General features: G+C 43.0%; 1 protein-coding gene and 1 non-coding gene across 2 annotated transcripts in view; both read left to right on the forward strand.

Annotated features, from left to right (window-relative positions):
* The window catches only part of mtch2 (mitochondrial carrier homolog 2), a 47841-nt gene extending 30405 nt beyond the window's left edge, over positions 1 to 17436 (forward strand). Inside the window, exons 9-13 of the mRNA XM_060838693.1 lie at positions 758 to 857; positions 5102 to 5149; positions 5752 to 5819; positions 6661 to 6736; positions 13887 to 17436. Coding sequence (XP_060694676.1) covers positions 758 to 857; positions 5102 to 5149; positions 5752 to 5819; positions 6661 to 6736; positions 13887 to 13973 — 379 coding nt within the window. The 3' untranslated portion in view covers positions 13974 to 17436. The remainder of the gene's footprint in view (positions 1 to 757; positions 858 to 5101; positions 5150 to 5751; positions 5820 to 6660; positions 6737 to 13886) is intronic.
* On the forward strand, positions 10114 to 10246 carry LOC132824563 (small Cajal body-specific RNA 14). Its single transcript, XR_009645684.1, has one exon. It is a non-coding gene; the product is annotated as a small Cajal body-specific RNA 14 (non-coding RNA).
* Positions 17437 to 22181: the final 4745 nt, after the last annotated feature.

Here is a 22181-nt window from a genome sequence, read left to right on the forward strand (position 1 = left end):
TAGTGATTGTCAATTGCTCATTGTTAAAAGTGGCAACAGGCCCTTAAAACAAGGCACATACCATCCCTCCCAGTGGTTATCCTGGGCACTATTTATAGTAAAAGAGCATATGTTAATGTCAGGAATGTTTATCTTGGTGAAAAGCTAGTGAGAAAACATGTAAATAGTGTGACTGCTGTGTTCTTCCTGACAGAGTTTCTGTTTCTTCTGTATAGTCACTTTTGGTCCTATTTGCTATTGTGCTCTATTGACAAGCATTTTGCTTTGTGTTTTGGTATTGTGTAACCTCTAGAAGCTATGATGAAGAGGGCTTGCTTGCTGTACAAACCATGTAACACTATAATGTTCAATGTGCTGCTGTTAATCAGCATGTGGCCAAGTGAAAGGTGTGAGTTTTTCAAAATGCCTTTCACACCCTCGGGACTCCCAGAGTGTTATATAGCCAATGACGTAAACATGGTAATTGCCTAAATGAGCAGAAATTAAGGCAAAGTTCCTTTAACGCATTAGATTAAATGACCAGACTACAGCGGAGCCAATGTGAATCTCTCTCTCTGAGCCTAATGTAGAGAAGGACTGTGTGAATCTCTGAGTCTAGTGTGGAGCAGCCTGGTGTGAATCTCTCTCTGATCCCAGTGTGGATTGGGCATGTGTGAATCTCTGAGCCCAGTTTGGAGCAGCCTGGTGTGAATCTGTCATTCCAGTGTAGAACAGGCTGGTGTGAACCTCATGCTCATTGCTATGTGTCTCTTTGCAGTGGTCTGTTTCCTCGACTGCTGGGCGATGTGATTTCCTTATGGCTTTGTAACATGTTGGCCTATCTCATCAACACCTATGCGCTGGAGCCCCCCAGTCAGGTAGGTGATAACATTCTAACGCACCTCTCAGCAGGTCAGCATTTCCCTGAGGTAGGATGTGAGAGAGAGGAGGGATTAGAATGGTTGGAGTAGGGGTGAGGATATTTGAGGCAGGGTGACTCGGTAACAGGGCATACTTGATGGGGTAAGGGGGTTATTTAGGATGGAGGCTATGATCCTACTGGGTGCGAAGAAAGTGCATGAAGCTCCTGAGCTAAATGTATTAAAACCCCTTTAAAGTTTCCAGTTATTGCGGACAGGAGCATGTTAAAAACTGAGTCCTGCTCCTGGTCATTGGGTTTTGCTGGTGCATTTCCTCACCATCTGAGGAGGGGGTGGTGGGCTTGGTGTGTTGCGATTCCTCCCTGGCCAAAGTTTAGGAGGAAGTGCAAGGGCGGATGGTACAGTACCCCAGCAAGGGGTCACAGAGGGTATATGGGTGCACTGAAGGTGACATAATCCAGGGGGTTTGTTTGACTGGTGAGCCTCTGCTCTCCAGCTTCATGGTTAAACATTAGCAACTTCCCTCTCCACACAAACTCGTGGTCAATGAAACGTCCCACCTCATCCCAGTAATTGCAGCTGGTCAATAATGCACCCTTCTACTTTCTGCAACTTCTACCTAGAAAATGATTTCACCCTATAATTGGTAGTTCTTTTTCTGAGAATCGAAGAAAAATCTAAATAATTATAAATTATGAAGAAGACCTGTGGATCCTTGGAAATCTCTGTCCTAACAGTAAGTAATAGAAGCAGCTCTGCTTGATGCCTCTGGATTACTTAGAACCAACGGGGAGGGAGGGGAGAGTAGACAGTGGTGGCTGGCAGCTGGGAGAACCAAATTGTTTCGGCCCAGAGCAGGTTGTACAGGCCATCATGCCTGCAGTATCTCTCCAAACGAGCAAGTAAATTTGTGCCATTCTCCTGTCTTATCCCTATAACCCAGCATGGAACAGTACAGGCCCTTCAGCCCTCGATATTGTGCTGACTTGCGGAATCAGTTTGAAGCCCATCTGACCTACACTATTCCATTCTTGTCCATATGCATATTCAAAGGCCATTTAAATGTCCTTAAAGTTGGCAAGTCTATTACTGTTGCACACAGTGCGTTCCACGTCCCTACTACTGAGTAAAGAAACTACGCCTGACATCTGTCCGATATATAACAGCCCACAATTTAAAGCTATGTCCCTTTGTGCTAGACATCACCATCCAAGGTAAAATGCTCTCACTGTCCACCCTGTCTAACACTGTGATTATCTTACATGTTTCAATTAAGACACCTCTCAACCTTCTCAACAGCCTCGAGTCCCTCAGCCATTCCTCGTGAGACCTTCTCTCATACCAGGCAACATCCTGGTAAATCTCCATGAACCCTTTCCAAAGCTTCCACATTCTTCCTATAATACAGTGACCAGAATTGTACGCAATATTCCAAGTGGGGCCGTACCAGAGGTTTGTACAGCTGCAGCCTGACCTCGTGGATCCGTAACTCAATCCCTCTACCAATAAAAGCGAACACATCGTATGCCTTCTTAACAACCCTATTAACCTGGGTGGCATCTTTTAGGGATCTATATACATGGACACCGAGATCACTCTGCTCATCTGCACTATCAAGAATCTTACCATTAGACCAGTACTCTGCATTCCTGTTACTCCTTCGAAAATGAGTCACCCCACACTTTTCCACATTAAACTCCATTTGCCACCTGTCAGGCCAGCTCTGCAGCTTATCTATGTCTCTCTTTACCCTGCAACATCCTTAGTCCCTATCCACAACTCTACTGACCTTAGTGTCATCCGCAAATTTACCAACCTATCCTTCTCTGCCCTCATCCAGGTCATTTATAAAAAAATGACAAACAGCAATGGACCCAAAACAGATCCTTGTGGTAAACCACTCCAGGGTGAATATTTTGATCAGCCACCACCCTCTATCTTCTTTCAGCTAGCCAATTTCTGATCCAAACTGCTAAATCATCCTCAATCCCATGCCTTCGTATTTTCTGCAATAACCTATTGTGAGGAACCTTATTAAACACCTTGCTGAAATCCATATACACCACATCAACCACTTTACCCTCAGCCACCTGTTTGGTCACCTTCTCAAAGAACCCAATAAGATTTGTGAGGCATGACCTACCCTTCACAAAACCGTTTTGACTATCCCTAATCAACTTCTTCCTCTCTAGGTGATCATAAATCCTATCTCTTATAACCTTTCCAACACTTTACCCACAACCGAAGTAAGCCTCATAGGTCTATAATTACCAGGGTTGTCTCTACTCCCCTTGGACAAGGGAACAACGTTCCCTGTCCTCCAGTCTTCTGGCACTATTCCTGTAGACAATGACCACATAAAGATCAAAGCCAAAGGCTCGGCAATCTCCTCCCTAGCTTCCCAGATAATCCTAGAATAAATCCCATCGAGCTCAGGGGACTTATCTATTTTTGCACTTTCCAGAGTTGCTAACACCTCAGTCCCATCTAGTCTAGTAGCCTGTATTCTCCTTAACAACATTGTTTTTTTCCAGTATGAATACTGATGAAAAGTATTCATTTAGTGCTTACCCTATCTTCTTTGACTCCACACACAACCTCCCACTACTGTCCTTGATTGGCCCTAATCTTACAGTAGTCATTCGTTTATTCCTGACATGCCTACAGAAAGCCTTAGGGTCAAGGAAACCCCTATCAACCAATGACCCCTCCTGGCTCCTCTTAGCTCTCTAAGTCCTGGCTAACTTGTAACTCTCGAGTGCCCTAACTGAACCATCACATCTCATCCTAACATAAGTCGTCGTCTTCCTCTTGACAAGAGATTCAACTTCTTTAGTAAACCACTGCTCCCTTGCTCAACCACTTCCTGCCTGCCTGACAGGTGCGCACTTATCAAGGACACGCAGTGGCTGTTCCTTGAATAAGCTCCACATTTCAATTGTGCACATCCCCTGCAGTTTACTTCCCCATCCTATGCATCCTAAATCTTGCCTAATCGCATCATAATTGCTCCCCCCCCCACACACACACACACAATAACTCTTGCTCTGTGGTATATACTTGTCCCTTTCCATCACTGAAGTAAAATAACCAAATTGTGGTCACTATCACCAAATTGCTCACCTCCCTCGAAATCTAACACCTGGCCGAGTTCATTACCCAGTACCAAATCCAATGTGGCCTCACATCTAGTTGACCTGTCTACATACTGTGTCAGGAAACCCTCATGCACACATTGGACAAAAGCTGACCCATCTAAAGTATATGAATTATTGTATTCTCAGTCAATATTTAGAAAGTTAAAGTTCCCCAAAACAACTACCCTGTCACTCTTGCTCCTATCGAGGATCATCTTTGCTATCTTTTCCTCTACATGTCTGGAACAATTTGGAGCACTATAGAAAACTCCCAACAGTGTGACCTCTCCTGTTTCTAACCTCAGCCCACTCTATCTCAGTAGACAAGTCTTCAAATATCCTTTCTGCAATCATAATACTGTCCTTGACTAACAGTGCCACATCTCCCCCCTCTTTTACCATCTGCCCTGTTCTTACTGAAGCATCTAAATCCCGGAACCTGCAACAACCGTTCCTGTCCCTGCTCTACCCATGTCTCTGAAATGGCCACAACATCAAAATTCCAGGTACCAACCCATGCTGCAAGTTCACCCACCTTATTCCGGATGCTCCTGTTGTTTAAGTAGACACACTTCAAGCCAACTTCTTGCGACCTGGAAACCTTATTTCTGACCTCACTACCCCCAACCTCCTGTATACTTGGACTACAATTTGGGTTCCCACTGCACTGCTGAATTAGTTTAAACCCTGAATTAGTTTAAACTAATCTTCTCCAGCTCCTTCAGGTGAACCTGCCTCCACTACACACTCAGACCCTGACCAGTTGCTGTGCAGAAAAATTTCATCTCTTACTCCTTTTGCTATTTTAACCAATTACACTAAAGCTGTTCCCAAGGTTCTCAATTCTCTGATGGCAAGGAACAGTTTCTCCCTCTCCTGTCCAGATCCCTCATGATTTTGAAATCATCTATCAAATCAAATATTGGGAATAGTCCCAACATCTGCAGTCTTCTGTGGAGAGCACTGAACAACTAGAGCTGGAATAGGAATGTTAGGTTGTGATAACTGGTGCCCTGCATGCCTCCACTGGAATCTGGGAGAATTACTGTCGAGCAGTGAGCTTTTGGGGCTGTGTTGTTGAGTTTTCACCCTGATGTGTTCTAGGGCTCACAGATCGGGGAGCTGAGAAGTTACTCGCAGGCTGTGACTGGGGTGAGTGCCATTCTGTCTGAGCCATTGTTTTATTCATTTACAGCAGCAATTGTACTTCTCACTATAATGGTGGGATTCAATCGTGCAGCCTTCACTCGAGCTGAAACTAGCTCTTATCTTGAGCAACTTGTCCAGTGCGTTAACCACCCAACTCTGCCTGCAGAGAGAAACTAGTGTCAGGAGCATCTTCTGTTGGTTTTTGTGCATTAAGGCGGGACATTGCTTGCCTTCTTTCCCACACCCCACCCACCACACAACACATGAGGGGCCAGCATCCAACAGATGCCTGAATTCTGGTAACACTTCAGCTCTCTTGCTGTGACATTGACCTTGGTGTGTCTGGAGCTTTATATAACCCAAAATCGCAACACACGCACAAGTTGGAGATTCTGCAATGGCAACAATGACTTAAATTTACAGGTTTTCTCTTGACAATTTAAACCTGAAGACCGAGAACGTAGTGTTCTGATCCTTGTCTAGTCGGCTCCAGATGCAGTAAATCCCAAAGGTGTCTGGCGTGTGTTGCAGCTGCTGCTTTATGGAAGTGTTTGCCTTCGGGATGAGTACTCGGTCACTGTCTTGTCTCCTTGTTTCCTTCACAGTTCCTAGCCAGCATGCTGACGTATCCCTTCGTGCTCGTCTCCAACCTGATGGCAGTCAACAACTGTGGGTGAGTCTGGAATTCATTCATTTCCCAGGCTTTAGCGCAAAGTGAAGCTGGCCACCAACAAACAAGACCCAAACCCTGTGCATGGTGTTGGCTGCAAACAGTCTCTCAAACTGGCATTAATTTATTTGCGTTTGAATTGTTTGCTGATAGAAATCAAGAATGTTATTCCTGAGCCATAGACTTTTTTTTATCTCAGCTGCCTATTATTTGCAACTATATCATCAGGACAGTACTGCACGGGGTTAGGTATAGACTAAAGCTACCTCTCCACTTTTAAATTGAAAGTAAAGCTCCCTGAATACTGTCCCCATCAAACGCGCCCAGGCAAAAGTTTGGGATTAGATACAGAGTAGAGCTACTTCTACTCTCTCAGTGAAAATAAAGCTCTCTGGATGTTGTCCCCATCAAAGAGACCCAGGAAATGTACAGCACGGGTTAGATACAGAGTAAAGCTCCTGCCATTCAGTTCCATGACTGTCTTTCAGCACTGCTCTGGATTACTGCTCCTATTTGGTTTGGAAAAGATGTTTGCAAATCATCTAATGCCAGTGTTGAAAGCTCTAGTTTCTGCCTAATGTAGTATTGAGTGTCCCACACAGTGTCATCTGTGGCAGCTCAGCCATAGGTGACAGTTCCAGCAGTGGCCGATTGATATGTGGAATAAGATTGAAAGTGAGAGCCATCAGAATGTCAGTCGCAGAGCTGCAGCTGTAGGGAAACACAATCATTGTTTTGTTGCCGAGTGTCAGCATGTGGGTACGACTGGTGCTGAGCTGTCTAACAGCAAGCTGTCTCCACTTTTGGTTGCAGAATGACTGTCTATTGTGTCTGTCTTCCTCAGGCTAGCTGGTGGTCTCCCTCCTTACGCAGCAGCATACTCTTCATGGATTGACTGCTGGCGCCAGCTAAGCCGAGAGGTGAGTTGAAGTTCTGCTTGTGCTGCAAGCCACTTTGAGCTGCTGGAACCAAATGCATTTGCTGTGCGCTCTGTGTAAAGTCTCCCTGGCTCACAAGAGGGCTCAGGGAATGATTTCAATCCCTTACGTAAAGAGTGCAAAGCTGTGCACAGAGTTCTAAGTCTGCTCTCACTAATGCCTGTACTGTTGTAACAAGTGTTCCCTGCTTTAATACTCCACCACTTTTCAATAAATGCCCACATTCCATTTGCCTTCCTAATATATCTCATGATATTTCAATACCCTGGCACAGTGCCTGCTGATGCTGAATGTTCTCGTGCCTCAGTCTGTCTGACTGCCAATTCATGCCAACTCGTCACAGTCATTCCCCCTTGAAGTCTTTCATTCCAACCCCAGATGTAATGAGTGGTTCCTCAACTTAAGCTGGAAAATTACAACTTTGATAAATTGACGCAGGAAAGTCTGGGCAGGGACTGCAATTACAGATCCTTCAGCTTCAAGATCTCTAAACAGTTTGAGGCAAGTCAGGATTGGAAAAGTTTGAAATTGTGTGTTATCTGATTGAGCAAAAAGACCTTGGTGCTTATCTGTGAGAATTGCACCTGAGTCCTGTCTAACAGATAAGGCCGGTTACAATTCCAGGGAAAGGTGTGGGGCGTGTGGACGCTGGTTAATTAGAAATGCTGCAGTGGGATGTAGGAGAATTGGGATCACAAGGACAGTGGATGGAAGCAGTTGATGAAAAGTGTAGCCTGATGAGGAGAGGATAAGTGCTGAGAGACTCTGAGAATACCATGACTGATTTGAAGACTATGTCCAGGCTTCCTGATCAGTTTATAAATGTTTTCTCTATACTTACACTACCAATTCCTTTCAAAGTCCTGAAAACTTCAGTTGAATCACTGCTTAACTTTACTTCAGGGAGTAGAAGACGAGTTTATATTTTCTAATCAACTTGTTCAGATGTGTCACAATGCCTCTTTGGAGCACGTGGGACTTCAACCCAGGTCTTCTGGTCCAGAAGTTAGGGATACAACCACTATGTCATGATATTTCCTCATAATTCAACCTTTTTGGGTCCTGGCAGTATTCGCTTTCAAGGTTAACTTGCCGTTTCTCGGGTGTGCTGTGAGAATTAGACGCAGCACTCCAGGAGTGTTCAACCATTGCTTTGAACAGCTTTACTGCTTTAGAAATGAAACATTCCATCAACGTTTTGATCACCTTAACATGAGACAGAACACTGAACCATCATCTCCACTTGCCTGCCTTATCTCTCTGTCCCTTGATTCTCCACTTCCCCAAACCGGTTATTTTTTGATCTTTGGCATACACAGTGATTTGAGTATTCGCTGCTGTCTAGGATAGAGAATTCCAAAGATTCACAACTTTGAGTCGAACATATTTCTGCTTCTCTCAGTCCTAATCATTTTTCCTGAGCCAATGACCCCTGGTTCAAGATTTTTCTGCCGGGGAAACGCCATCCAGGAATGTTTTCAATTTGATTGCCTCCTGTTCTTCGAAACTCCAATGAATTTAGGCCCATTCTATTCGATCACGCTGTATGACCTAATTAAAAGAAAGACTTCGATGCTGATCTGTAGGAATTGTCCTGTTTAACGGAAAGATGAGTCTGGATACAATTACAGCCCTCCTCCCAGAATGGCCCACCCATTCCAGGAATCAATTTAATGAACATTTATATCCTCTCCAAAGAACAGAACATCTTTCCCTAAACTGTACACAGTGCTGTGGTTCACACGTGTTTCTCCAAAAGGCAGCAAGACTTCCATAATATTGCACACCAACCCGCTTAGATTAAAAACTAACCTATAAGATCACCAAGTTAAATAGTATTACAAATCCAAACTCCTTGGAATATTACATTTATTTGTCTCTCACCATTTTTCTAAAAAAACACTTCTGCTTTTCAATTTCATCTTCAGTCATGTATAACCCTGCATTTCTCAACATTACATTTATCTGTCCTATTTGCCCAATCACTGAATTAGTCTGTTTCCCTTTGCAGCCTTTTCACATCCTCCTCACAGCTTACTTTACATTTTATAGCCTGAGGCTGTACTGTCTGTTCCTGCTGGAGAAACTCTGCAGGTCTGGCAGCACCTATGGAGAGCTAATGTTTCAAGGCTATTGTGACTCCTCTGGTCTCTTGCCGTCTAGCTGAAGAGCTACACTATTTAAAAAAAAAACAAATCCTAAGTAGATTTGCTGAATGCTTTTTCATTTCGTATACCTTTTGCCTAATCATTGTCACCTTTATTTCCCTAAATGCCATGTTAGCGTGTGCTTAAGAGATTCTAGCATTTTTGCCGCTACCGGTGTTTGGATCATTGATGTGAGAAAAAGGTTTTCATGATTAGTTCAGGTTTGGAATGCACAGTTTAGTAGTGTAATAGAGGCAGTTCAATTGTGACTTTGGAATGCAAGCACACAAACAAGGAGCAAATGTAGGCCACTTGGCCCCTTGATCTGATGGCTGGTCTGATTTTAACATTGACTCTACATTCCTGCATGATCTGATCGATTAAATTCAAACATGGTGTCGGATGCAGTGGAGAAAGGAAGGAGAATAGCACTCAGTCTGCATTCATTTGGAGACCCAGTGCAGACGCAGTGGGCTGAATGTCCTCCAGCACTATAACACAACGATTCTATACATCATTCTTTTTATCTGACTACATTTTATCTATCTATTTTATATACGTGTGGATTCCTAACTTATTCCCTGCATTTTCACCATTTTAACAAAAACTTGCTAAATTCGAGGATGAGAGAGAGTCAGATTCCTAAACCAGACTGGAAAGTAGAGTTGACATGTTGAGATTAACCATGATTATATTGAACGATGTGGTAGACTCGAGAGACCATGTACAGAGGAACCTCGATTATCTGATGTTCAATTATCTGAATATTGGATCATCTAGCAAGATCCCAAGGTTCTGATGCTTGGTTAAACAATGTTATCCAGCATTTGATTATCCGGAATTCGATTAATCAAATGAAATACTCTCCACCCGTGTCCTTCGGATAATTTAGGTTCCTCTATAGTCCATTCCTCCTGTTTTGTACATTCTTGTACCTAAGATTTTAATAAATATAGTGATCCTGACTCTGGGATTTTGGTTAGGGAACAGAAAGTTGTCTGACAATAGCTTTCCTTCAATGCGTTCAGCTTTGATTTCAAAAATTTATGAAATGGAATCCTACTGCATAACATCTGAAAGTCCATATAAACTACATTCCCTGTCCATTATTTAAATTACTTTCTCATGTTTCACTTGTTAGAAATAATCAACCTTTTACCAGGTAAGTTAGTGTGTATGAGTTAGGCTGGTCTGTATCCCTCACACCATAATGTGGCAGTTCTATTATTGCTGCATCACCTAGTACATATGGTGTAGCTGGAACGTGCCACATATATAAAGAGACGGTTCTCACCGACGAGCCCTTTGGAGTTGTAAGGGTCTCTGTGCGATGGTTCCGAACATCTTTTTACTCCTAAAAGCAGTGTTGGCTCCAAAAGTGGAGAATGGTGGCATTTGTGAAACTGTAATAAGGTTTGACGTTTTACCAAGCCTTTAAAGCTTTTAACTGGAGTTGACCCATTCAGCCCCTTATATCTGTTCCACTGTACATTTAAATGCTGTCTGATCTATGCTGCAACTCCAGCTACCACTTTGTTTCCATAGTATTCAATATGAGGCTAGGTTCTACTCCCCTTCTCACTCACTCAACTGTCAAACTTCAATTTTAATTAATCACCAGCCTTAAAAACCTTTAAGGGGAGTATGTGTCAGATTTCCGCTTCCTGATTTAATCTCAATTAACTTATGATTTTTTAAGATTACGGTCACTTCCTCTGTGCTCCCCTGTGGGACAGCTTTGACGGTTAATAGTTACACCATGGAATAAAATACTGAGTCGGAAACCATCTTCACTTGGTCCTGGTAGCTGGACTGAGGTGGGGTGGCAGTACAGATGCTGCAAGTACATTTGTCCCGAGGTCAATGCCCAGCAATGATAGGACTGTCCTATTCTCAGTGGAGGACAGCAGAGAGGCTCCATTGACCTCTTTAGGCTGTGATGATGCTGGTGTGCTGTGGTGGCCCTTATTCCTGCTCGTTTTGGTGAGAGAGAAATCAGCCAGGGTTCCCACTCTTAACACTGATCAACCCTTATGAAGGCCATAAACGTGCCTCCAAGTGTTCTAATGATCTGGTTCAGGTACAATGCCGAATTTCTCCCATGGCAGAATGTCCAATGAAGTTGTCTTTGGGAATTTGTGTTTTAACGTACATGCAAAATAAATTTTATATTTCAGTTCTGTTGGAGGTAGTTTTTATTTTGAGAAGATCAAAAGTTCATTTGGAACAGTGAGATAAACATCCTTTTTTTTCAAGAATGTATGGGATTAATTTAAATGTTTTCATCAGACACCCGTGGAGTTACTTGATGACGAGTCTACAAATTTGAGCTTTTATGACCTAGAGAAACAGGTGCTCAAGGGCCCCTAGAACTATTCAGCTGAGAAGAATTATCTCATCAGCAAAAGTGCACGTTAGTTTGTGAGTTTAATTTGTACATGTCTCCAGGTGGTGAGAGTTTGGAGAAGTCTTCTAGCTGTCTGAACTGAAAGGAATGGCTCAGTTAGCACTGCTGTTTCTCCATGGACTCTGGTTTGATTCCACACTGCTGACCGATCTGTGTGGAGTATGCACGTTTTCCTCCCATGGTCCAAAGATGTGCAGGTTATGTGGATTGGCCATGCTAAATTGTTCATAGTGTCCAGGGGTGTACAGGCTAGGTAGATTAGCCATAGGAAATGCAGGGTTATGGGGATAGGGTAACGGGGTGGGATGCTGTTTAGAGGGTCATTGTTGACTCATTGGACCAATTGGCTGCTTCCACATTCGAGGGATTCGGTAATTTATGAAATCTGGAACCTCCAAATTAGAAGGAGGTCCTTTGATCATCAAAGAAGTCAGTTGAGTAAGAAATCTTTACTTTAAGACAGGAGTAATCCTCAGTGAGATTGAGTGTCTGTAAAGCATATTGCTCAGAAAACAGTTGAATTTATCTTGCCCTTTGTGTTAAGATCTTCCAAAATTGTCACATTTATAGTTTGTTTTACTATATTACGTGAGATGAATCTGTGTTCTTGGACCAGAGTGCACAGAATAAAGGGGCACCGATTTAAGACTGAGATGAGGAGGAATTTCTTCTGAGAGTTGTTTCTTTGGTACTCCTTGACACACAGCTATGGGGCAGAGTCCTTGTGCATATTGAAGGCTGAGATAGATCTTGATCAGTGGGGAAATCAAGAGTTATGGGGAGGAAAAGGCAAGAAAGTGGAATGTGATACATATTAGAAAAGCCGTGATCCTACTGAATGGCAAAGCAGGCTCAAGGAGCTGAATGACCTACTCCTGTTGCTATTTCTAATAGTCTTTAGTAAATGTAAATTGTCAGAAGCCTGTGAGTTCAGTGACTAAACACCACAGTAACCAAGCTGCAAAAATAAAACTACTTATCTGTCAACCTAAGTTCCATTCTGTGGCCTGACGTGTCCTATATTACCATCAGCTGCAAATATAGTTTAGGTATGAAGAACAACCAGTTAGACAGGATATTGGCATGCCCAGCACTCAATATAAGATAGTATCGCGCTATGCTCCAAATATAAGTGTTGTTGAACCACTGGCACAAAACAGAAACACTGCATATGCTTGAAGTCTGAAATAAAAGAATGAAAATTACTGGAATGCTGACCAGGGTAGGCAGCATCCATGAGAGTCCCGACTTAATGTGAAGTTATGCAGTTCAGTGTGAAAAACTGAAACAGTATCATTTAAGTGGTGATATATATGGAAGTACAAGGGGATCTGGGTGTCCTTCTACACCAATGAAAGTATACAGGCAAGTGTAACAAGCAAAGGAACACAAATGGTTTACTGGCCTTCACTCCAAGATTTGAATTTTGCTTTCGTTATTCACGGAATGTGGGCTTTGCTGGCTAACCCAGTATTTATTACCCAACCCTAACTGCCCAGAGGCAGTTAAGAGACAACAGCATTGCTGTGAGTTTGGAGATACATGTAGACTAGATTATTTTTCTGTGGGGCATTAAAAATCCATCTGGTTCACGAATGACAACCAACTATCAGTCTAGCTTTTTTGAAATTCCAGATTTTTATTGAATTCAGGACTCTCCATCAATCATGGTGCGATTCAAGCGTGTGTTTCCAGATCATTAGCCGAGAGTTTGCATTGCTCGCCCAGTGTCATCAGTTCAGAAATAGGGCTGTCTTTCTGCAATTGGATAAGGCCTGGTGAGACCACACCTGCAGTATTGGTCTCCCGACCTAAATAAAGGGCATATCTGCCATTGGAGTGCAGTGGAAGCTCACTAGGCTGATATGGGGAATGGCAGGACTGTGCTGTAAGGAGAGATTGGTTGGGCCTGTATTCACTAGAGCTTAGAATGATGAGAGGGGAATCTGATTTAACCAAGTGCAATGCTAATAGAGCTGGAGAGACTAGATGTAGGGAGGGTGTTTACCCTAGCTGGGGAGTAGGGAACCAGGGATCACAGTCTCAGATACGAGGTATCCCATTTAGGACTGGAGATGAAGAAAAATGTCTTCGCTCCAAGAATAATAAACCTGTGGGATTCTCTACCAAAGAAGGCTGTGGAGGCCAGGTAATTGAATATATTCAAGAAAGAGATGGATAATGTTTTAGACATTAAAGACATAGCAGGTATGGGGAGAAAGGAAAATATCTCATTGAGAGAGAGGATCAACCATATCCATATCAAATGTCAGAATAGATTTGGAGGGCTGAATGGCCTTAACCTGCTCCTAGTTTTTATGTTTTTGTGTTTACATTTCAGGCTGCAGCCTTTCTTCATTTCAGCTGCATATTTTGGATTTTATTAGTTTTGATTGTAGTCTTGGTATGTTTGCTATTTCTGTGTGTGTTGCAGTGCCAAAAATGAGTCTAATGCTGCCCTGTCACCAGAATGTGGTATTGAGCCTGTATCTCTACTTGCAGCTTTGCTGCCAGTTTCTTCTGAACAGTTTTCTCTCAAGTTGTATTTATTTAACAATTTAAATTTGTTTTCTTGCAGGGAAACCTGAGCCGAGGAAATAGTCTATTTTTCCGGAAGGCTCCAACTGGACGAACGTATGCCGTTGAACAAAAGCGGTTTGTGTAGGTGCACAAGGTGATGAGCTGCGAACTGAAAGGGTGAGGGGTGGGAGGTGCAGTCTAATTTGTATGATTGTGTTTACAATGACGTACATGCTGTTTTTAATGATGTATTGTTGATCCACACTGGCACAATTGAGTTATTTTATGATGGAATGAGATTGGTCTTTGATTTAAAGAGGAATGTATTTTAATTCCCTGTTTGTTACCAGTGGTTTGTACAGTGAGTGGTTTCTTCGTGAAAATGGGGCTGGTGTTCTGAGTGCCATGTTCCTGGGAATGGGGCACTCTGTCCTCGCAGCAGCATTCCAATGTTAGATTTGATGCTATGGTTACCCACCTCCCACTTCCAGCATGTCATCAAGTCCATCTTACACATAAGAGCAGTATCTGATGATCCCCGGAGATGTACTGTTCAAAATTTCTGGTCTAGCTGACTCCTTGTTCAACTCTGACCTGCCCAAATGTTTGATAGTGAATGAGGAGTGGGGCAGCGATACAGTCTGGTCACTGCAACCTCCCACTTTTAGTAGCCGGGATGTCAGTGACTGCTGTTTGGTGGAAAGAGCGAACGTTTATCCTGCTGCTGATGCTCTTCACTTTCCTCTCCTCCTCAGCAGGAGGGTGGTGAGCAGCATTGAAAATACTGTGTACCTCACTGCATTGTCCAGTTTTCCTGAGTGAGGCCCAAGTCATGAGCTGTTGGACTGGGGAGGAGGTTGGTGGCTGTGATGGTGGCTGGGAATGTTGCAGCCAGTCCTGATTGCGTTCACCCATTTTCCATCAGGATGGGATCAGGAGCAGTTGCATCGTCTGGTTTCCCTGTTCTCAACAGAGGTACTGAGCCCAGTTAAAACAGGATTGCAGGCCAGTCTGCAACTTGGCTAATTTGGCATTGACCATAGGTTCCTCTTGGGTTTTTCTGTTTGATCTACACCTCAATCTGGCACACCTTTCTGCTTGGCCTGACAGAGTGAGATGGGCATCATTTTCCCCGTTTCTAAATGAAAATGAATATTTTTGTTTTGTTTCTCCTGATCCTGTAATGGGACCAGTCCGTACTCGGGGAGCCAGCTGATGTGAACATTTCCCAAGTCCTTGTGACAGTCCTGACTGCAGTGAGTGTCTAGAGCCAGCACTGGGGAGTATTGTACAGCCCCTCCATCTGCACTGGTTTCTTGCTGAATGAGATACAACGATAAACAGGAGTAAAGCAGGCATTTAAGTGTAGGATTCATCAACTGCCACATGTTGGGGTCTATTTAATAAAGCTAATTTGCATAGCACTGTCACATTTTGTAAAATACATCATTCTGACAGTGGCTGCACCCCGTGCTACACGGAGTCTAGTCACTCAACCATTTCGCTTGTTCCATGAATGTTATTCTGCTAAGTTCAATTTAGAAAAAAAATTATATCTAATTAAAACGCTAATTAAAAATGTTTGATTCCAGTACAAATGAGAGAATTTCTGCTCTTGCCCTGTGTTGGGAGCTTGCATTTCCCTTTTCAGGATGACCCGATAATCTGATGAATCAGGCCTGTTTGACATCTCTTTCTGTCATCTACATTCACCCATTCAGGAGTTGCCCATAAAGCCTTGTCTCTAAGTGAACATGAGGATTGGCTAGTGACATACAAGAGTGTTTAGTTTTTTAAAGATAATGAAAAAGTTAAGTCAGGCGGCACGGTGGCACAGTGGTTAGCACTGCTGCCTCACAGCACCAGGGACCTGAGTTCAATTCCCGCCTCAGGCGACTGTCTGTGTGGAGTTTGCACGTTCTCCCCGTGTCTGCGTGGGTTTCCTCTGGGTGCTCCGGTTTCCTCCCACAATCCAAAGATGTGCAGGTCAGGTGAATTGGCCATGCTAAATTGCCCGTAGTGTTAGGTAAGGGGTATGGGTAGGTTGCGCTTCGGCGGGTCGGTGTGGACTTGTTGGGCCGAAGGGCCTGTTTCCACATTGTAAGTAATCTAATAAAATTAATTGGTGCCTTCCATTGGTATAGTATACACTGTGAAATCCCGTGTGAATTGGAATTGGAAATTGATACATATATTTGATCATCCCAAGTGCAATAGGGAAGGGCTGAATAGTCAAGTGATTAGCTGCTGTTTCTGAACTGGCACTCCATCCCCTCCCTCCTTCACTGACACTCAGTAGCAGCAGTGTGGACCATCCACAGGATGCATTGCAGCAACTCTCCAAGGCTCCTTCAACAGACCTTCCAAACTCCTAACCACTGCCATCTAGAAGAAAGAGGACAGCAGATACTTGGGAACACCGCTATCTGCAAGTTACCCTCCAAGCCAGACTTGGAAATATATTACAATTCCTTCAGTGTTGCTGAGTCAAAATCCTGGAACTCCCTCTCTAATGCCAGTTGGGTGTATCTTCAGCCAAGACTGCAGTGGTTCAGGAAGGCAGCTCACCATCGCCTCAAGGACAATAACACTGCTCCAGCCAGCAACTCCCATATATAGTGAATAAATAAATAATATACATGAAACAGGAACAAAGGAGACAGCAAACATACAAAGGCATCATTATCTTCAATCTTGTAACACCAAAGATTGGAGTTCAATATACAACTATAAAAGATTAATGGGAAAGAAATGAGAAAGCTGAACATAGCAATTCAGGAAGCTATTTAAATGCAGCTTCTTTTAATGATATAATGTTAACCCATGTGCAGCAGGAAAATATAATGTAAAGGATGAGCGTTCAGTGATGAATACTGGACTGTAGAGCAGCCAAGAGAGCAGTCTGGATATAGTAGAGTGCCATCAGATAAATTAATTGGTTTGAAGACATTGAGCACTTTAAAGAAAATGCCTTGTGGCTGTTCGGCTCATAGAGTCTGCACGGACCTTCCAAAGAACATCTCACCCAGACCCAGCTCCCTATTACTGTATCTCTGTAACTCCACGTTTATCATGGCTAATCCACCTAGCCTGCACATCCCTACACCCAATTTAGCATGGCTAATTCATCTAACGTACACTGCTGTGGACCATGGGAGGAGACTGGAGAACCCGGCAAAAACCTACGCAGATATGGAGAGAATGTGCAAACTCCACACAGGCAGTCACCCACGGCTGGCATTGAACCTAGGTCTCTGGAGCTGTGAAAACAAAGAATGATGCAACACAAAACAAGTCTTTCACCCTTCCAAGCCTGCGCCAACACATTTTGCCTTCCATATTAAAACTGTCTTCATTTACAGGATCCATATCCCTCTATTCCCTTCCTGTTCATGTATTTGTCCAGGTGTTTCTGGAATGCTGTGGTGGAATATTTCCTCCACCACCTCTGGCAGCGCGTTCCACGCACTCACCACTCTTTGCATGAAAAACGTACCTTGTGCATCTTTTTTAAACTTCCTCCTCCCTGCAGCTATGAGGCAGCAGTGTTAACCACTGACCTACCATGGGCAATGATTTCCAATAAAAATGCTTTTTGTTTTGTGAAATCTTTGGGTTTTGCCGTATGTTTTAAATCTCTTGACTTTTGGTTCCGAGTAGTAACTGTTTCTTCTGATTTTACTCCGATAGTCTTCATAACTCTGTTACACCTCTTGGTAAATCATCGTTTTTGGGGTCGTTGAAATTGTTCTTCTATCTCCACAGAACTGAAGTTCCTCTCACCGCTGTCATGTTGGCAGACATCTTCAAGGCTTTGTCATGTAATACAGTATTCCATATTCTGAGGGATTTTTTTAATTAGACTTCTTACAGTATGGAAATAGGCCCTCCAGGCCAGTAAGTCCACAACAACCCTCTGAAGAATAACCCACCCAGACCCATTTCCCCCTGATTAATGCACCTAACATTTATGGGAAACTTAGTATGGCCAATTCACCTGGCCTGCACAGCTTTGGACTGTAGGAGGAAACCCACGCAGACACCGGGAGAATGTGGAAAGCCCACACTGACAGTCACCCAAGGCGGGAATTGAACCAGGGTCCCTGGTGCTGTGAGGCAGCAGTGCTAACCACTGAGCCACCGTACTGCCTGATGAAGGGCTACTTCCAGAACGTCAAGAGAATCTGTCTCTGCTGGTAAATGGATTGAGAACCAAAGGTCAAGAGAGTGGTGCTGGTAAAGCACAGCAGGTCAGGCAGCATCCGAGAAGCAGAAGAATTGACGTTTCAGGTATAAGCCCTTTCATCAGGAATCTGATTCCTGATGTAGGGCTTTTGCCCAAAACATTGATTCTCCTGTCCCTCTGATGCTGTCTGACCTGTTGTGCTTTTCCAGCACCACTCTCTCGACTCTGATCTCCAGCACGTGCAGTGCTCACTTTCTCTTTGTAGCTAAAGGTGACAAGCAAAATGCACTCATGCACTTGGCTGTTATAGTAGGAATACATTGCCTCTGTAAGGTGTTAATATACACAATACTCCAACTGACTGATGAAGGTTTACCGTGATTTCCTTATCAGATTAGATTAATAGTTATGGGTGTCTCCTGTTAGATGAAAATCAGCCCTAATTACAAGGGTGAATATTTCATAACCTTTCCTAGCCCGATCAATTTATTGTTGTCTTAACCTTTTTGTGAATATGTATCCATCTCCTCCCTGTGAAAGTATTCTCCATTGACTCCAACTACCACCACTCCCTTTGCCTTCTACTCAGTCATCTTTGCCATTTAATTTTTTCCTTCTACCCCATCTCAGACCTTACCATATTTCCTCCTCCTTCCATTTTCAACAAATTAAAACCCCATCCTATTCCTTCAATTCAAAAGGCACACAACATCAGGTTATAGTCCAACAGATTTATTTAAAATCGCAAACTTTTGGAGAGCTGCTGCTTCGTTGTTATGTGTGACTTCTGACTTTGTCCACCCTAGTCCAACACCGGCGTCTCACTGGACTCAAAAAGTTGACTCGGTTTCTCTCTTTATAGATGATGCCAGACCTGCTGAGTTTCTCCAGCAATTCCTGTTTTTATTTCACTCTAGCATCCGCAATATTTGGCTTTTAATTCCATTTACGTTATTCTGACTCTTCCAAAATGCACCTCTTTGTGTTGAAAAGTATTGGCTCACATCTGCAATTTGCCCATTTCTCTTCTGTCTTCCCGATGTCTGTGGCTCTCCTACTCACCATTTACTGTGTCACCAACATCTCAATCATCTATTGAAAACTGAAAGAATTGCGGATGCTGTAAATCAGAAACCAAAACAAATTGCTAGGAACATTCAGCAGGTTTGGCAGCATCTGTGAAGAGAAATAAGTTAACGTTTTGGGTCAGGTGACCCTTCCTCAGAAACTCTGATTTCATAGATCCTACCAGGCCTGCTGAGCTTTCCTAACAATTACTGTTTTTGTTTGTGACAAACTTTGGAATTGTGTTCCCTTTATCCACGTTTGGATCATCTATATATAGATAAAACCAGAGAAGTGATCATAGAAGAATCATAGAATCCCTAGTGTGAACGCAGGCCGTTCGGCCCATCAAGTCAACTTTGGGGAGCATCACATCCAGACCCATTCTGCACATATCCCTGGACAGTATGGACAATTTAGCATAGCGAATCTACCTAACCTGCACATCTTTGGATTGTGGGAGGAAACCAGAGCATTCAAAGGAAACCCAGGTCAACACGTGACAAATGTGCAAAGTCCACGCAGACATTCGTCCAAGGGTGGAATCAAACCCAACCCCTGGTGCTGTGAGGCAGCAATGCTAACCACTGTGCTACGTGCCGCCCCAGATGAGATCACTTTGGAGAGTCAGTGTGAACTCAGTGGGCCGAATGGCCTGCTTCCACACTATGGATTCTATGATTCTTCTGTGGTCACTTCTCTGGTTTTATTTATATAGAGGAACCTCGATTATCAGATTATCCAGCAGGATCACAATGTCCTGAAGCTCGGCTAATCTGTTATTCTGCATTTGATTATCAGGAATTCAATTAACCAAATGAAATACTCTCCGCCCGTGATCTTCGGAGAATCGAGGTTCCTCTGTATATGGATGATAATCCAGATACAATCACTGAAGGACCTCTCTTCATACTTATCACTGGTTTTACCCTACCGTCTCCCACTCTTATCCTTCAACAAAGTCTCTACCCACGTTGCCACATAACATTGACCTACTGAAACCTTCTACTGCCCATGTAAACACTACCCTCTCATGGCCTCCAACCACCCATTTAATTTACATATTTAACCTGCTACTATTGCTCGTGTTCTCTCTCTCTTGTGATCTTTCTTTCTCCCTCCCCAACCCCCCTGCACTCAGGTCATAGGGTCCCATTATTTACTATCTACATTAATGATTTGGAGGATGGGGTACGTATCCAGATTTACTAATGATACAAAATAGGTGGGAGGGCATGTTGTGATGAGAAAGTGCAGGCACTGCAGTCATGGGGAATGTGCCACACATTCACTACAGACTCAATTCTGAAGGACACCTTTGGGATATTGACCAGATAAATCTCTTTTGTTAATGTTAATACTGGGAGAAATATTGATCACGGTAATTCACCTTGCTTCATAACACTGTTATGGATTGACATATATGTGCTCAAAAGGGGAGAAGGGGGCTTGATGGGGCTGAAAGACAACATTTCTGATGCATCCCCTTGCAGTACAAGAACCAGAAGAACATGTAACTTCTCAGGCTTCTAGTACTGTTCAATCAGCTAAAGAGTTGTCTCTGACCAAACTCCATTTATCTCTCTTTATCCCCTGTCCTTGGAGAGGCAAATATCAAACATTAGATTCTAACTTAACAATGAACCTAGCATTAAATTCTATTTGCAGGAGGGAGTTCCCAACATTTACCACCCTTTGTACTAACTTCAGTCCTGAAAAGACTAGCTTTAACCTTTAGTTTCTGTCCCAATGTGCTTGATATTTGAGGCAATTAAAAGTTATTTGTCTAAATCAACTCTATCCACTCTCCTCAATATCATGGACACTTCATTCAAATCCACTGTTATTCTTCAAACATTCCAGGGAATACTGCCCTGGTTTGTGTAGTATTTCCATCTAAATTGCATCCCAGGTACAGAACAACCTCGATTATCTGAACAAGACGGGCAGGGAGTCAGATAACTGAGTGTCTGAATAACTTTTTTACAGGACCTTGAGATCTTGTTTGGATAATCCAGATAATTGATGTTCGGATAATTGAGGTGGTTCTGTATTTTGATAAAGTTTAGATTACATTCCTTATTAAGGTGCAGTGCCCAGAAATTTAGCTTAAGAGGGCTTTGCACATAGTTGAGACATGAAGTAAAATCAAATCCCTTATATTTCAGGTGCTCCATGAGTAAATTCTTTTTGATTATTTTCTGTGCTTATTCATAATATTTTAATGCTCAAGCTATCTGAATTCATGGACTTTCCCTGTTGCTTCTACCATTTAGCAGGTAATCTAACCATCCATTTTAGGACTGAAGTCGACAACCTCAAACACGAACAAGGAATAGGAATAGGCACTTGGCCCTTCAAGCCTGAATCATCATTCAATAAGAACACGGCTGATCTGGTTTTAACCTCATCTCTACATTCCTGTGTGTCCCTTTCATTTTCTTGGTGTGGAAGCTCAGCTTTGAGCTTCTGGGCTTTTTGTGAACGCCTGTCCAAGAACAGAGAACCACCACTTGATTAACACATTTCAACAGTACTGTTTTTATTCAAGACTGTCAGTATACGAATATACAAACAATCCTGGGAGAGAAAAGCCACTTTAGACCACGCCGGGTACTAAAGGATGGATTCTCTCACCGTTGATAGGGAAAGTTGTTACATTTATACATAACTTCGTACGCAATACAGAGTCCCGTATCATCAAGCTATCGCACAGTGTAAAATTAAACAAAGCATACTTTATTGGAAGCTTACACAAAAAAAAGTGCTCTAAATCTAACACACACACAGATACCAACAGCCATCTGGTTAAGCTCTTAACATAGCCCTCATTATTCTTACTCTGCTTTTCAAGGTAACATTCAGATATCAAAAATTGCTCTAAACTAAACATATATTCATTAATACAGCTCTAAAACAATGAGGCACCAGTATTCCTCTGATGGTTGCCCTTTTATCTTGTGCTATGTACTATCTCATCCTTGGACCTGTGGGGAGGATTGTTTACCGCTAGGCTGGCTTCTTACAAATTGCTATGGTAGCAATTAGTTTCGCTTAGCCTGTCGCTTAGGATGCTGGGAAATACAGCCAATATGCCGGGGC

This window comes from Hemiscyllium ocellatum, chromosome 18 (assembly GCF_020745735.1).
Source record: "Hemiscyllium ocellatum isolate sHemOce1 chromosome 18, sHemOce1.pat.X.cur, whole genome shotgun sequence".
Lineage (NCBI taxonomy): Eukaryota > Metazoa > Chordata > Chondrichthyes > Orectolobiformes > Hemiscylliidae > Hemiscyllium > Hemiscyllium ocellatum.